This window comes from Camelina sativa, chromosome 16 (genome assembly GCF_030686135.1).
Source record: "Camelina sativa cultivar CO46 ecotype springtype chromosome 16, ASM3068613v1".
In the NCBI taxonomy this organism is placed as follows: Eukaryota; Viridiplantae; Streptophyta; class Magnoliopsida; order Brassicales; family Brassicaceae; genus Camelina; species Camelina sativa.
The window spans coordinates 27,980,494-27,992,946 of NC_141895.1; the positions used below are offsets into that span (position 1 = coordinate 27,980,494).

At 34.8% G+C, this 12,453-nt stretch overlaps 3 protein-coding genes across 6 annotated transcripts; 2 read left to right on the forward strand and 1 right to left on the reverse strand.

Moving 5' to 3' along the window:
• Positions 1-627: 627 nt before the first annotated feature.
• Positions 628-1,891, forward strand: LOC104752428 (phosphatidyl-N-methylethanolamine N-methyltransferase). The gene is made up of 2 exons (XM_010474562.3): positions 628-1,062; positions 1,431-1,891. The coding sequence occupies exons 1-2, from the start codon at positions 818-820 to the stop codon at positions 1,678-1,680; spliced, it is 495 nt and encodes a 164-aa protein (XP_010472864.2). The 5' UTR covers positions 628-817; the 3' UTR covers positions 1,681-1,891.
• Positions 1,892-2,421: 530 nt separating this feature from the next.
• On the forward strand, positions 2,422-5,033 carry LOC104752430 (uncharacterized). Of its 3 annotated transcripts, XM_087491477.1 has the most exons (7): positions 2,422-2,948; positions 3,053-3,610; positions 4,017-4,074; positions 4,173-4,256; positions 4,346-4,487; positions 4,586-4,847; positions 4,925-5,033. In XM_087491477.1, exons 2-7 carry the CDS (start codon positions 3,151-3,153, stop codon positions 4,981-4,983), a joined length of 1,065 nt encoding a protein of 354 aa, XP_087347603.1. In that variant the 5' UTR covers positions 2,422-2,948; positions 3,053-3,150; the 3' UTR covers positions 4,984-5,033. The 3 variants fall into 3 exon arrangements, with proteins under 3 accessions (XP_087347603.1, XP_010472866.3, XP_087347604.1); XM_010474564.3 differs by having other exon boundaries at positions 2,530-3,610; XM_087491478.1 differs by having other exon boundaries at positions 2,530-3,610; positions 4,586-5,033.
• LOC104752429 (putative WRKY transcription factor 40) lies at positions 4,952-6,830 on the reverse strand. Of its 2 annotated transcripts, none has more exons than XM_010474563.3 (4): positions 6,466-6,830; positions 5,752-6,093; positions 5,543-5,659; positions 4,952-5,454 (listed from the first exon to the last, which is right to left on the reverse strand). In XM_010474563.3, exons 1-4 carry the CDS (start codon positions 6,553-6,555, stop codon positions 5,092-5,094), a joined length of 912 nt encoding a protein of 303 aa, XP_010472865.1. In that variant the 5' UTR covers positions 6,556-6,830; the 3' UTR covers positions 4,952-5,091. The 2 variants fall into 2 exon arrangements, with proteins under 2 accessions (XP_010472865.1, XP_019093443.1); XM_019237898.2 differs by having other exon boundaries at positions 5,752-6,096; positions 6,466-6,718.
• Between the last annotated feature and the right edge of the window lie 5,623 nt (positions 6,831-12,453).

Sequence of the window (12,453 nt, forward strand, 5' to 3'; positions counted from 1 at the left end):
CGCTTGCAATATGACTGTTCTTTGGATTATATATTTGGACAACCAACAAAAAAAAAAGAAGGAAAAGTTCTATCAAGGATAAGAATGCGTTATTCGGACTGCCTTATATTTCTATCATATCACAAGAGTCCCTTCCTTTGTGCTCTCTCCTTTTTTGCCTTTTTGTATTTCTACATGATTTTTCTTTTTTTTTTTTTGTATTTCTAAATGATTTTTCTTTCTTCTTTAATGTAACGTACAGCTACGTAATATAACTACTAATTAATGATTTAAAAAACACACGCCTCTTTAGAAAAAAACGATTTTCTAAATATAGGTGATGCGCATAAACAAGATAAACCTTCACTATATTTCCAAGTCTGATAAAGTCTTTTGTTCACATCTTATATTTAACTACCACAGTGTGTTTTGTTTTTTCAACCAACTCTTATATGCAATAAGAAGAATAGGGAAAGCTTTTTGTTCAGAAGTTAGTTAAAAAACGTGGAACTTCTGACTAAGTACTCTCAATATTTATTTATTGAACCAAAATTAAAATTAATGTTACTTTTAATTTTAGAATAACAAAATCTTATTCATTATTTATGCGAAAGAATGTATATATGTTCACAAGAATATTACTATTTTACCAAGAAACTAATTTTTAAAAAAAAAATCTGACTCTCTAAATAGGCCTCAAGAGTAAATGACTGTGACAATGAATTGGGCCAAAACAGATATTGAGGCCTACTAAGAGACCCACCCAATATGAGTTGTTTCAAGTTAAACCAACGAGACTCAGATTTTGTCGGAAACGAAACAAACGTAAGGCGAAGAAATGGGAATAGTGGCCGGGATCGGAGTTCTATTGCCATTTCCGTTCTACTGGTGGCTGTGGACGAATCCTCAGTCATGGGTCAATCTCTGCGGCCGAGGAAGAGACCCATCGACGATGATGGCGCGTGTATCTCACGTCCTCAAAGCTGCCCAACTCCTCTCTCTCTTCTCCGTTGCTTCTCTCTCCTGGCCGCCTCCGTTCTACTTCTGGCCCCTAATGGCCTTTGGCCAGTTTCTCAACTTCAGGTACAATCTTCAGCAACTCTCTTTGTTAAGTCGAAATCGAATTCGTTAGATCGATGAAATTAGGAATCTTTTATTTAGTCAACCCCAACCCCATTAGTTAGCTTGATTCCCCATTGTGTAATGCCTCACTTCTCCGCGGTCTAATCTTTACTGGTTGTTAAAGTTTTGTTCTTTTTCAAGTTTCAACCATCGAATCTGGTTTAGGCTTGTAAAAAAGTTGTACTTAAAAGGTCACATCTTTGACAGCTAGGTGAAGTTGATCTGTTGATGTTTGATATAGCATATAGGCGCACATTGTTGTATGGTCTGTTACTGAGCTCTCCTTCTTGTCAAGTCTTGTTAACTGAAAAAGGTCACAATCTTTGCAGGGTATATCAACTGTTGGGTGAAGCTGGAACTTATTACGGTGTTCGATTCGGGAAGAGCATACCTTGGGTGACAGAGTTCCCATTTGGTGTTATTAGAGATCCGCAGTATGTTGGGAGTGTCATGTCTCTAGTGGCATGCCTCTCTTGGGTTCCATTCCAATACATTCTCCTCTGGTCTCTCGGTTACGTTTTCATGATGTTTCTGGAATCAAAGGAGGATCCAAATGCTCGCGCCAAATCCGTCTCCTGATTCCGCACCATAATAATTAATCCACTAGTTAGAAAAGAAGCTCAACTTCCCAAACTCAGGTCTAGTTTGATTTCTTTTATGAGTCTTGTCTTCTCTTTTTGTAAGCAAACTGATTTTACACTCTTCCTACCTTTTCTCCTGTTTTTGGTAATCTATAGAATTGTTGAACCAAGCAACTATGAGATAAGCAATGATGACCTTCCTTTTTTAATTAGCAGGCTGCAGCCTCTAAATGTTGATAATAATCTGTCAGTTTACCATCTGTGAGGCAACAAATTACACACAATTCGTCTCTTTTGCATATGCGACAGTGGATACCACATATGTAATAAACAAAAACTGAAGGCAACATGTATATATGATTAACAGAACTCAACTTGAAGGAGCAATTTGGTTATAATTTCGATGTGTAGGAAGCATCTGAAATAAATACAAAATACAGGGAATAGTTCAAAAACTAGAAGAAATATATATATAAAAACAAAAAAAGATACGAAATGTCGGGAGACACACTCGAGTAGGAACGAAAGAAGAAGTTTTGTTTATTCTTTCGACGGCCTTTTGTTTGTTTGTCTTTGGCATGGTGGATTGATACAAGACAAAAAAACATTCCTAATCTGTCTCTATACTAATCAATGATCATTATAAGCAACCAACTATTTTTTTCCTTTTTAGTTTATACTGATCTCAAACCTATATATATATATATATATTTTTTTTTTTTGGCTTTATCGGGTTTTTGAAAGAGTAGACTTTATTTTTAAGACCCATTGTTTGCATCCGCGATCTATTGAATGTTGAAAGTTGAAACACACACTACATATATACTAGACTAGACTAGGCTAAATTAGGTGCAGCCTAACAACAGAAGATTCGACCCGTTTGTTTTCGGGTCGGGTAAACAGGGTACCTAAAGCGGAGAAACCAAACGATGACGTGTGAAAGAGTGATTGGCTAATGACAAATTCTCTTCCGTCGTACTCTTCTTTAGTTCTTACCCTCTCCTCCTTCAATTCGATTCCTTTCGTTCTCGATCGGAAAAGTCATCCCCTTTATCTTTGCTTCTCCGAAGTCAGAAAAAAAAAAAAAAAAAAAAAGAAAAGGATATTTTTTTCATCACTATCTTTTGTTTGTTTGTCTCCCTTTCACTTTCTTATGAATGTTGTAGTAAAGCCTGACTCATTCCCGTGATCCTTCCTAGTAGTGATAAAAACAAACTTGGGGCTCTGTCTTGATTTCGCTAGAAGAATTGGGGAAAACTTTTTTAGGTGAAGACTTCATTTAAGTTAGTTTTGTTTAAATGCAAGCAGCTCCTCCTTTATTTCTAGTTTTTATCGAAATTGGTGTAGTAATCTCTTGGAACTGGTTTCAGATTTTATTTAGGGAATTGCACACACTTCTTTTGGGTTTTGTGATCCAGTGCATACCATTCTAGTGGTTGAAAAAGGGCAATCGGAGACTTTTAGGTCAATGTCAGCTCCACCGCGAGTTCGTTCTGTGGATTCATCCGACCGAGGAGAATTCCGATCAGTTCTTGGTCCCGCCGGTAACAAGCTGCAGCAGAAACCGTTGTCTAAGCCGGTGAAGAAGCAAGTGGCTGACAAAACTAAAAAAAACCCAAACTTTACAGCGTCGTCTCCAAGTCCGACGAAGAAGATGCCTCAATGCTCGCCTCTACTAAGCCCTTCAATTCTCAGACGGAATGGTATCTCGATGTCCGCTTCGTATTCTTCTGACGCGTCGTCTTCTTGCGAGTCGTCGCCGTTGAGTATGGCGTCTACTTCTAGCGGGAAGAGGGCTTTGCGCCGCCGAAATGGGTCTGTCTCTTCTTCACTGACAAGGAATCTTACTGAGGAGAGAGATGAGAAGCCTTGTGGTGATTGCTTCTCTGACGGCCGTAAAAGATGCGCTTGGATCACTCCCAAATCTGGTAACCATCCTTTTCAATCTCTCCTGATTCATCAATTCAATATCTTTCTGGAATACGATTCTCCGCGTATCAGTTAACAATTGATGCTTGGCTTTACCGGTTAAGCAATTGAAGAGTCAGTCTCGATTCTGAGTTTTAAGTAGAGTTTAAAAGATTTGTAGTCTCTTTCTTTGGGAGTTAGTTATTGAACGTAGAGCCAAATCTTTGAGTATGCTTTGGGGTTAGGCAGATCATATCTCTATTGAACAACGACCACAGAAACAGGAATTTGTAGAGATCAGTTTGTTTGTCATTCTCTAAGCTGATGGGATAGGCCAAGTCTTTAAGCTTTTAACTTTGTCTTGGCTCGACTCTTTTCCTCTGCTATGACTGACAGATAAAACTTTTTCTTTGTTTCTTGTAAAAGACCAATGTTACATTGCTTTCCATGATGAAGAATGGGGAGTTCCTGTCCATGATGACAAGTACGTGATGGTTTCTCTCTGTACTGACATAGTTTTACTGATTTCGGAGATGCTCTTTGTGATTATACACTCTCTTTTTTTGTTGAAATTGTTTGCAGGAAACTTTTCGAGTTATTAAGCCTGTCTGGTGCTCTTGCTGAACTATCTTGGAAAGACATACTTTCCAAAAGACAATTATTCAGGTAACAGAGAAACCAAAGCTATTGTGGTGTTATATCTTCAGACTACTTATGAGGTCGATTCTCAAAATGCTTTTGCTATATATAAACAGGGAAGTTTTCATGGACTTTGATCCAGTTGCGATATCTGAACTACCTAATAAAAAGATAACATCCCCTGACATTCCTATCACCGCGTTACTATCAGAGCTAAAGCTACGGTCAATCCTTGAGAACGCAAACCAAGTTAGCAAGGTATTTTATCATTTTATAAGCCTGATCATAGTTTCTGTGTTTCTTAACAAAATTACCTTTTTTTCTTTACTGTTGTGATTGTTTTTTCTCAAATCCAGATAATAGTTGAATTTGGATCATTTGACAAGTACATTTGGAACTTCGTTAACCAGAAACCTACTCAGAGCCAATTCCGGTACCCACGACAAGTCCCTGTGAAGACTTCCAAAGCCGAACTGATAAGCAAAGACCTTGTTCGCAGAGGCTTTCGCAGTGTCAGTCCAACGGTTATTTACTCGTTCATGCAAACAGCTGGTCTCACAAACGACCATCTCACTTGCTGCTTCAGACACCATGATTGCATGACAAAGGACGAGACTGGTAATTAAAGAAAATCCAGGAGAGCATAGTTTAACAATGTACTGCTTAGCTATCGTGCTGTGTTTGCATTTGTACAGATGTTTTTGTTGTCAAGCTAGGAGGAGTTTCTAAGCCGAATGTATTGGAGATTGTATGAAAAGGATTACATGTTACATTTTCGGTATCAATGGATTATAATCTACTCTCTCTCTCTTTCTCTTGAAAATTTTTCAATCTATTAACACTAACGGAATTTGAAACTAAACTATTTCTTGGTTTGATTCTGTTGATACAATCTTCCGGTAACAGCTGCGGCTAAAGCTGCTGTAAAGTTAGGATCTTTTGTCAAGGAAGAAGCCATTTGCTCTACCAAAAGTTTCTGAACTTCTGGAAAATCGATTCTTGATGTTGGGCTTGTCACTTTCTTGGATTCAGTCAGATCTACTGTAGTCACCGGCGCGGTCAAGCTACTACTTCTGTTGGCTGCAGCAGCTTCTGTAGGAGAACCACCAAGAGGGATGTAGCGGTTTAAGCTATTGTTGGATTCTATCTGGGATGGCATTGGATGGTTATGTTCACCCTCATAAGTCGCAACCAACACTGATTGATCCTCCACACTTCTCTGAACCTGAAGAGAAACAAACATAGAATCAGAATCAGATTACAATGTCTACCAATTTGTGTTACATATTCCCATTCATAATTCATATCAGTACCTTCTTTTTGACTGAACAGCTTGGAGCACAAGCACACTTGAAGTAAGCTCTTGGAGATGGATTGTCTCTAGTCACTTTCTGTCCATATTTCCTCCATTGATACCCATCTTTCACAACCTATAAAAAACAACTTCTAATATCAATAAACCATATAATTAAGTTTAAAGTTTCTAAAGATAGAGAGATACCAAGTTTTCATGTATGCTTACAAGAGTAGTGTCAGAAGCTTCGGTCTTGTAATAGACCCGTGAGACTTTCTCCTTCACAACAGTCTCTTCTCTCTGCTTCTTACACAGATACTCATCTTGATCCGTTGAGCTACTTTCCGACACTCCACCGATAAACGCCGAACTGAATGCGTCATCTCTGGTCGGAGATTTGCGTTTCTTGGGAGGACTGGTTTGGTCTCTCTCCGTCATGTTGCTCTTGTTTTCATATTCCACGAGTTGCTTCCTCAAGACGTTGTAGTTGTCACACATCAAAGTTAGCATCTCCGAGAGCTTCTTGTTCTCAGCACTCACTCGGTTTAATTCTTCCACCAAAGCACTTGTCTGCTATCATTTTTAAAATTATTGCATGAAAGTTAGTAACCAAATTTTAGACATACGATGATAAGTTCATATCATTTGTGATATATACCGTTTCAATTACATTTCAAGAGCCCACCACATGAATTATGAACAAAAAAAAAAATTGTTAAAATTATGCATTTATACATCAATTATATCTCAAACAAACGTGTGTATGAAAATATCTATCTTTAAGTAGATCAGTAGATATACAAGTGAATTTTTTTATAGATATTTGAGTTGGTATATTAATTTTCGAAACCAAACAAAAAAGTATATATATATAAATATGTCCATGGATGTCTATTGTTTTGAAGAAATGGAGATTAAAAGAAGAATACGATAGAAGCATACCGGTGGATCTTCTTCAACTCGCATACGAGTAACGCCGATAGTGAGATCTAAAGAAGTATCGACCAAAGACGATGATGAGTACTGATCCATGTATAATATGTTATGTATAGGAAGTAGGAAGAGTCTTCGATCTGGGTTCTTGTGGATATATATGTGAGGGAGTTCCGTAAGCCGAGGAAGAAAGATGAGAGTAGTTAGAGTCGATCTTGGGTTCTTCTTCTTTTTTTTTCTTTCTCTTATGGGATTGTGGAAGAATGAGATATTTTGATTCTATATATAATGGAGTGTTCAGAGAGGAAACAGGGTGGAAAGAGAGAGAGGAGAGGAGCATGTGCTTTTCATTTTCATGCAATAAACTAATGGTCTTATCATATATTTTTTTTCCTTTTACTTTTAGTCATTACAATGACTCTAAACTCGTCTCTCTAAGGTCTACCTTATGCACACACGTATTTGGTCCAATCTCTTATAGTTAACAAATTACTTTGTTTTTTTTGTTTACTCGATATATACATATGTGATGCAACTCTTTTTCTTGATTTTTATTTTAGATAGTAGTAGGTTGACATTCTTCTTTATGAAACAAAACATTTGGTTTGTGATCAGGTTGTGGTTGTCTACTAAATATAATAATAATATGACTCTTTTCCACGTTTGCTTTAATATGTTAGTTATTATTATATGAATCTCCTAAACTTAGATTAACGCTTTTTAGACAACTTAATGCATAAAGTAAGGACTACAAACGACATGTGGAATAAAATAAAATGATTGGTTAGATGTATAATAATAATGAAATGTAGTAAAATGCGTGCTTAATTAGAAAGTTTAATGAATGATTAGTGCACGTTTCAAAGAAAATGACAACTAGGAGGTAATATAGACTAATACTAGTATAATAGAGTGTGCGGAACGTGGTTTATAATGTTCATTCTTCTAACGAGAGAGATTCTTCAGTTAAAGTAATAAGATGAGTATTTCCAAATTATTAAGTATACGTGTGCCTCCTTGTTTCGGTCAAAGTCAAGCCCACACGGCTTTTCAAAAACCACTAGACAAATTGACGATGTGACGAACTTTATCAAATCTTAATTCCATTCTTTTTTTTTTGGGTCAAAATCTTAATTCCATTCTTCCCTCGTTAATTTGGATTTATTTTAATAACACCAATTACAAAAACAATAATACTAATATTGAGAAAGAAATACTATTTGATGAGATCCTATGTTTAATTACACATTTTAAAAAACATTATGTTTAATTACACTTATACTTCTTTTTTTTTTTGGCAAACAATTACACTTATACTAAACTGAAGCATTTTACTAGCTAGATTTTATACCATTTGTTATCATAGTTAAGTTGATCCATGTTTGTGATAGCTTATAAATTTTATTTTCGGAAAAGGTTGTAGCATATAAATCATCACACTATATATTGGACGATAATTTGTTTCTACGATTACTTTTAACTAAATCAATTTAATTATTTGGTTTTGGATCAGCAGCATACGTATTCATATTTTCTTTAAAGTCAAGCCTCCTCGGGATTTCATAATCTACTTGACAATTTTGGCTGACGAAATTTATCAAATCTCAGTTTCCTACTTCCTCTTTCCACTTATTTTGCAATTAAACCGTTAAAGAGAATGCCAAAATGTTATACAGATTATTAGGTTTGGAGATAACAGAAAAACGCATATACCCTAAATCCATTATCTCAAAACGTACCTTGACTGACCTAGATATGGAATCTTCATGTGCCGATCATTTTGGACTTTCTCATGCATATTACATTATGTATCATTATTCTTTTCACATCTCATTTTACAATCGAGCCTATATAATATCTGACATATATTATTATAGAAGTTAGCTTAACACAAACCGGGATTGTACCAGCTATGTTTTCATGTATATATACATTGTCTAGTGCAGAAATTGTGAATAATAGAATTTGATTAAAATCTCATCATCATAATCATCGTATTCTTCTTCTTTTTCCTTCGTAGAGCTTGATCAGTACGTTCATCTGATCTTGATCTCCATTCTTTCTGATAGAATTGTACATATGGAGAATTGTAGTAGCTGCGTATAAAACTTACGTTGTCGAAACCATTCATCATAGAAGTGCCAACTTAAACACACAGTGATATTTTTTTCAATTCAATCTATTTTGTTTAAATAACTATAATAAAATCTGGTTGTATGCGGAAGTCTAAATATAATCTATAAAACCCTATCGAAAAGGTAATATACATCATTAACAAAAACAAACGTTATATATACTGGTACTAATTACAACCATGTTAAGTAGATTAAGTTTCGATATTTAGAAGGTATCTTAATCATTCTCTACTGACTAATACACTCGTAGAAAAGTAGGGCTGCTTATAGTAGTTTTTTTTCTTTCTTCATTCCAAAAGAAAGAGACTGAAATATAGGTTGGTTCTTATAACACTCTAACGAACAATTTGGTCACAAACCATCATTGTTAATATCCTGCAAAAGACAAAAACTCATAACTTGTAGGTTTTTATAATCAAACATTGAATTCATTGTCAAACACGATGCATGTTTGCCTGTTTGGGAATGGATGTCCAGACAAAAACTAAAAGACTTGCCGACGAAAAATAAAGAAAATCGAAATTGTAGGTCGGTGATGGAATAATTGGACGTCACGGATGATGAAGTCATGAAAATGAAAAATATACAAGTGGACAAAAAAAAAATCAACATTAAGAGAGAAGAGAAGAGAGACACAAGGCCAAGTAGTGGTAGTTCGTAAGCCATAGCGAAAGAAAGCACAATTCATCCTTTCCTGTATTTTTAAGACTTTGACCTCTTTGACCGTTGACCACGTTGACGCGGAAATACACACACTCACGAACGCACGAGTGGTTTTGGTTTACTTCTTTGTCATGGTGGCTGTCTTCTTCCGGTCATAATATCTAAATCTATTTCTCTCTCTTTTAAAGTTTTTTTTTTCCTAAATATCCTCATCCAATGGAGTATAATTTTAAGGTATACTATGATCGATGGAGGAAACAAAAAGGTATAATATCCGTACGTTTTTGATTAGACCGGAGTTTATGAAGAATATTTTATCGATAGAACCAATTCACATTTGCTCGAACTTGAGTTACATACTTACTTACATATACACTTCTTGTATAAAAATACGAAGTCTTTATAACATTCACTTGTTAACTAAGCATATAATTTCGATATTTTACAATTTTACATTATGTTTCATACTTTCATTCGTTTTAAAATAACTGTTAACTCTCATTTAAGTATTTTATTTTCCTTTTACAAATTCAATATCGTGTGATTATAATTACAATGTAGCTTTTGAATATTGTTATAAAATAACGGTACACTATAATATTCAAAGTTTTTCAGTTTGTATAAAAGTATCAAAACGAATACTATTCGTGGACACTAAAAGTTCGACTCTTTTTTTGGTCGACATCAATAAAATTAAAAAAAAAAATTATGGTGAAAATTATTAGTATTCTTGGTTAGTTAAGCAGTAGGTCCATTAGAGAGAGATGCATTGAACTTAGTTAAAGGAACAAAATAGGCCGTACGATTGATTCAAGGGTTCGTGAACTTGTAATGGTCTAAACATGTGTTGTCGGTTTAATATTAATAATTTACAAGTCTTAGTTCGTCTTGCTTTTTTGGAAATGGTCTTTTGGCTTTTGTTTTCATTGTCCATGTCCACTTAATTGTATGACCAAGTGTGAAAATCAACGACTAATCCCAAAAATCTTTTGATTCTTCTCTTGCTCATTTTTTTTTACTTTTCTTCTATATCCCCCCCACGTCATCTTCTCTATTCCTAACTTAGTACTTCGTCTTTTAGCATTGGTTGTTAAAAAAGGCTGCACAATAAGTAGCTAATACACAGTTTTGCTCCATTTATAGTTGTGATTTTTATTAATTATAAGGGCTCAATTAACTCTAACAATGAAAAAAAGTATTTATTTTGCCAAAAAAAAAAAAAAATCCTAGAAACTTCATTGCGTATTACGTAAAACCAAAGTGGAACTCAATTACAAATGGTGGTGACATAAATCTCTAATTATACGTTACCATCAAAATTGTACTCATATATATGTGTCCACATACTGTTGTTATACTCTGATTAGCCATCAGAGGAACAGTGCGCATCCGTGAATTACACGTTTTCTTTGACATTTATTTTCGTAGAATAATAGGTTTCGATTTGGCTTTACGTTTTGTTTGTCACTTGTCTGTTTTGTTTTGTTGAAAAGAACTATATTTTCTTTATGGTAGTCTTGGTAGATGGCCGACCAAAAACAAAAAAGGACTGTGCATGCACAATTCGGTTTCTGGTGACTAAAATTATTCTCCTGATGAATTCATTGTAATATTCTAAAAGATAAGTCAGTGCACGAACGTGCATCTAATAAATTACTATATTATACGTAGTTTCATACTACTATTCCTATCAACAGTTTTTTTTTTCTCCACTGATGCAGTAATTAAAGTGTAAACTTAGACGAATATATAATTCCACGTGTTTTAAATTTGAGAATTGAACTTAAATGAAAGAAAATAAAATTACAGGAACCCATCTAAATGATAACTATGGTGTAGTCTCAGCCCCGTCTTAAACAAATATGGGACCTCTGTCAAATTTTTAAAAAACCTAAAAACTTTTAATAAATTTTTTTTTTTGAAAAAATTGGACCTTTTTACTTAAATAAATTTTTTAATATTTGGGATGGACCCATAGCATTTGCCTACTCTGCTATGGGGTAGAGACGGCCCTGTGTAGTCTGGAGTGTGTGAAACTTCGGCTTGTTAGTCGACGCGAGAGGTCGATATTTCATTCATTGCTTTGTTATAGCATCGTCCCTTAGTTTTATGTTGGAACCCATAATAAACCTAAATTTGATAGATTTGTGTAACACTACCGATATATCAGTCAAGAACATGTATCTAATTAAATCCTATTAATCCACACTTTAATTTTCTCATAAAAGAAAGAGTTCCTAATGATGCTTTCTAGGCTTGGCTTCAATTCTAATTTAGATTTCCTAATTATGCTTTCTCTTGGTTTACGAAAACAATTGCCCTCTCTTTCTAATTCCCAGCAGTCAGCAATGTGTTGAGGATAATTTATACATGTTTTCTCCTTTTGTTTTCTATCCTTTTATGGTTTTCGACTAAATCTTGGTCTAATAAATACTAAAAACTAATTTGCACAACTCCTCAATCTTTTCAAAATTTGGGTACTGGGGGACTAAAATAAGGATAGAGCGTGTGTGGGCCACGGGCGTTATCTTCTCAATATGTAAAGCCCATAATTCATTTATTAGTTGTTTGAACTAAACCCATAAAACCTCTCGTATTTCATATAAAGCCCAAATATGTAAAGCCCATAATTCAATATCTCTATGTACATCGTCGACTGATTTCGTGGACTCGAGATGTTAATGGATACAATACATGGTCGACTAATTTAATGGACTCCCAGCTCCATATCTCACAGACCAGTCAAATTTTCCCGTTGACTAAAATAAGAACCGAACGAAACCAACAACCTTATCAAATCCTCGATTACTTGATTCATTTTTATCAGATAACTTAAATGATCAAGAAATATATATTGGTAGGGTATACATTGTCACACCTATATAAGTAAATAACCTATGCATAATAATTCATAACAAACTGACGCAATCATTTCATATAACCCTGCACTCGTAGATTCTCCGAAAACGGTTTCTTAGACATATATTATATTACTGATTTGTCGCGATCATTTCATATATCCCTGCACCGGTAGATTCTATAAATAGAAATTCAATGGACTATAATTAATATAGATAAGAACGTTGTATAAGTACGTAAAGTAAGTCAACTTGACATAAATATAGCGAAAAATACATAATTTTGTCAGCTAGTTTTATCTTGACTGCTAAACAGTTCCCTATTTTATTCACTTTCGATT

Coding starts and splice junctions, on each gene's coding strand:
- LOC104752429 (XM_019237898.2), bottom strand. CDS start 6,555: ATGGATCAGTACTCATCATCGTCTTTGGTCGATACTTCTTTAGATCTC. Junction 6,097..6,465: donor GAGTTGAAGAAGATCCACCG/GTATGCTTCTAT, acceptor TAAAAATGATAG/CAGACAAGTGCTTTGGTGGA. Junction 5,455..5,542: donor GCTGTTCAGTCAAAAAGAAG/GTACTGATATGA, acceptor GTTTCTCTTCAG/GTTCAGAGAAGTGTGGAGGA.
- LOC104752428 (XM_010474562.3), top strand. CDS start 818: ATGGGAATAGTGGCCGGGATCGGAGTTCTATTGCCATTTCCGTTCTAC. Junction 1,063..1,430: donor GGCCAGTTTCTCAACTTCAG/GTACAATCTTCA, acceptor CAATCTTTGCAG/GGTATATCAACTGTTGGGTG.
- LOC104752430 (XM_087491477.1), top strand. CDS start 3,151: ATGTCAGCTCCACCGCGAGTTCGTTCTGTGGATTCATCCGACCGAGGA. Junction 4,488..4,585: donor ACGCAAACCAAGTTAGCAAG/GTATTTTATCAT, acceptor TCTCAAATCCAG/ATAATAGTTGAATTTGGATC. Junction 4,848..4,924: donor CATGACAAAGGACGAGACTG/GTAATTAAAGAA, acceptor GCATTTGTACAG/ATGTTTTTGTTGTCAAGCTA.